The 2,530-nt window shown below is 36.0% G+C and overlaps 1 protein-coding gene across 1 annotated transcript; it reads right to left on the bottom strand.

Moving 5' to 3' along the window:
* Positions 1–339: 339 nt before the first annotated feature.
* LOC131873554 (putative serine/threonine-protein kinase) lies at positions 340–2,318 on the bottom strand. Its single transcript, XM_059216376.1, has 8 exons — positions 2,304–2,318; positions 2,121–2,217; positions 1,844–1,969; positions 1,606–1,736; positions 1,312–1,525; positions 986–1,217; positions 817–904; positions 340–654 (listed from the first exon to the last, which is right to left on the bottom strand). The coding sequence occupies exons 1-8, from the start codon at positions 2,316–2,318 to the stop codon at positions 340–342; spliced, it is 1,218 nt and encodes a 405-aa protein (XP_059072359.1).
* Positions 2,319–2,530: the final 212 nt, after the last annotated feature.

Genomic DNA, 2,530 nt, shown 5'->3' with positions numbered 1-2,530 from the left:
GAGAGTTTTCATTCTCATACTATTAAGAATTAATATTATGTCATCTATATGCAATACTATGATAACAAAATTCTATCCTTCATATTTGAAATAGAAATAAGGTCGCCACTCAACTATAAAATATACCACTTTTGTCCAACATTTAAATTTACAAATGAGTAAGATACACGTCTCTTTTGGAAAAAATCCTGATTATTTTTAAAGATAGAAAGGAAATATATGTTATAATATTTAAATCCTATTTGAAAATAGCGAGGAACTGTGTAATCCATTAGAACTTAACAATCTATCCTTCCTTGTTGCTCTCCATGTATCCATCAACAACAGAAATAACCACTACTAACGAGCATCGAGGGATTCTGTAACCATGGCATTTGATTGAGATGAAGATGTGGTAAGAGTGGTACTTTCTCCACGTACTTTGTACACCACATCTATGAATGCTGGCTGCAGAGGTTTCTGAAAATCAATCTCAGCTTTACTCAACAGTAATGTCACAACCTCGGACATGGATGGTCTATGAGAGGCAGCACCTTGTATGCATAGAAGTGCAAGGTTTATCACCCTCACCACCTCTTCATCGCTATACCCTTCCATTCTTTCTTGACTTTCCACCATCTTTAAAACCTTGTTTTCTTCATATAGGCTCCAGACCTGCAATAAATTTTTATTTATTTATAATGATCAAGCTTTTTAACGGAGAGAATGATGGGATAAAAGGATTAAAATAGTCCTATTAGAGTTTTAAAATACCCATTCAAGAAGATATTGCATATGAGGTGGTTGATTCAAGTCAATGCTTTATCTGCCACTGACAATTTCAAGAACCACCACACCAAAGCTATAGGTGTCAGCTTTCTCTGTTAGTTGCCCATGGCCAGCATATTCTGGAGCCGTGTATGCTCTGCAAAGGAAAAAAAAATGGTCTTACTATATTTGAAAATTTTGATTAGAAAAATGATGGAGTAAGGAGAGGTTTTCTCACAAGGTTCCTGCTAATTTTGTGCTAACATGACTTTTATCATTTGGGAGAAGTCTTGCCAGCCCAAAATCTGCTAATTTTGCCTCAAAATTTTGGTCAAGTAATATATTGCTTGATTTAATATCACGATGGATGATACGGACATGGAATTCCTCATGAAGATAGGCCAGACCACGAGCAGTGCCCAGAATAATTTTGAACCTTTCCTTCCAACTCAAAGGATTTCTTTGTTCTCCTACATGTAGAGCAATTCACTAGAGTTTAAAAACCTATCATGTTTGTTGTAACACATGACAGAAGCGAAAGAGGAAAGTTACAGAATATCAAACCAAATAATTTTCTGTCGAGGCTGCTGTTGGGCATGTACACATAAACCAGGAGTCTTTCTTGGCCTTGTCTGCAACAACCAAGTAAACGCACAAGATTTTTGTGATGAACATTGGAAATAAGTTTCACTTCGCGTTCGAATTCAGATACTGCCCGTGCAGATTGACCTAATATCAGCTTCTTTACTGCCACATCTTTACCATTTTTCAACGTACCCTGAAAATATCAAAGAACCCATCATTTGAATAATATAAACGCAGAAGCCTAATTAGAGAATAAAATAAGTGATAATATACCTTGAATACTTCACCAAACCCTCCTTCTCCAAGCTTATTTGCTTGATCAAAATTGTTAGTTGCCTTTTTCAGTATCTCGAAATCAAAATCTCCTGGCCCTTGAAGTTCTGTTGCTTCTTCTTCAGTATCCACTGTTCTATATATTTGTTACATTAGTATAGATTAAGATCGAACTGACTTTCAAGACATTTGCAACTCCTTATCTACAATATATTTAAATTAGCGTTTAAGAGTTCACCTTGTTTCTGCCCTGTCCTCGTTATCCGCTTCCGGAAAACAAGGAGACAAGTTATGAGGCCAAGTATGAATACCCCTCCCACAACACCAATTATTACCCACACTGTAGAACTCACCTTCTTCTTCCCTGAAAATCAAAAAATTCAATCTCGCTCCTAAGGAAAAGTGCCTAACACTATAAATTCAATCTTGCTTCTAAGGAAAAGTGTCAAAAAAAAAAAAAAAAAAGGTCAACAAAATTGCAAGCTCTTCAATTGAATATATAATTAAATTCTCACCTGTGTGTAAGAAAGGTTCCAAATCGATAGTCGCATTGCCTGGAAAAAAGGGTTTGGAATCGTATCGCAAGTAGCAGCCGGCGTCTATAGCCCTCCCCTGGGAGCGAGGAAAACACTTATTTATGTTGGTCTTAGCAGTACTCAGGCATTCTTCGCAGGAATCCCTTTCAATGGAACGTATACACGAGGCAAGTCCATAAATTGTCTTGTTAGAGGCAAATTAGAATTGTAGCACTTGTTCTTTAATTTGCTGAAGTTGTTTTATGATTTTTCTATTCTTCTTGTATAAACTTAGAACTGCGAAAATAGAAAAGCCACTTGAAGAAAAATATCAGAATAAAGTCTTAAAGTGATAGTTGTCTGATGATAGTTTTCGGGAGACATTGTAAAATATTTAGTTTTAACATTGG

The sequence above is a fragment of the Cryptomeria japonica genome, unplaced genomic scaffold, assembly GCF_030272615.1.
Source record: "Cryptomeria japonica unplaced genomic scaffold, Sugi_1.0 HiC_scaffold_2042, whole genome shotgun sequence".
Lineage (NCBI taxonomy): Eukaryota > Viridiplantae > Streptophyta > Pinopsida > Cupressales > Cupressaceae > Cryptomeria > Cryptomeria japonica.
Note: the sequence above shows the minus strand (reverse complement) of the source record. Positions and strands in the feature narration are given on the sequence as shown.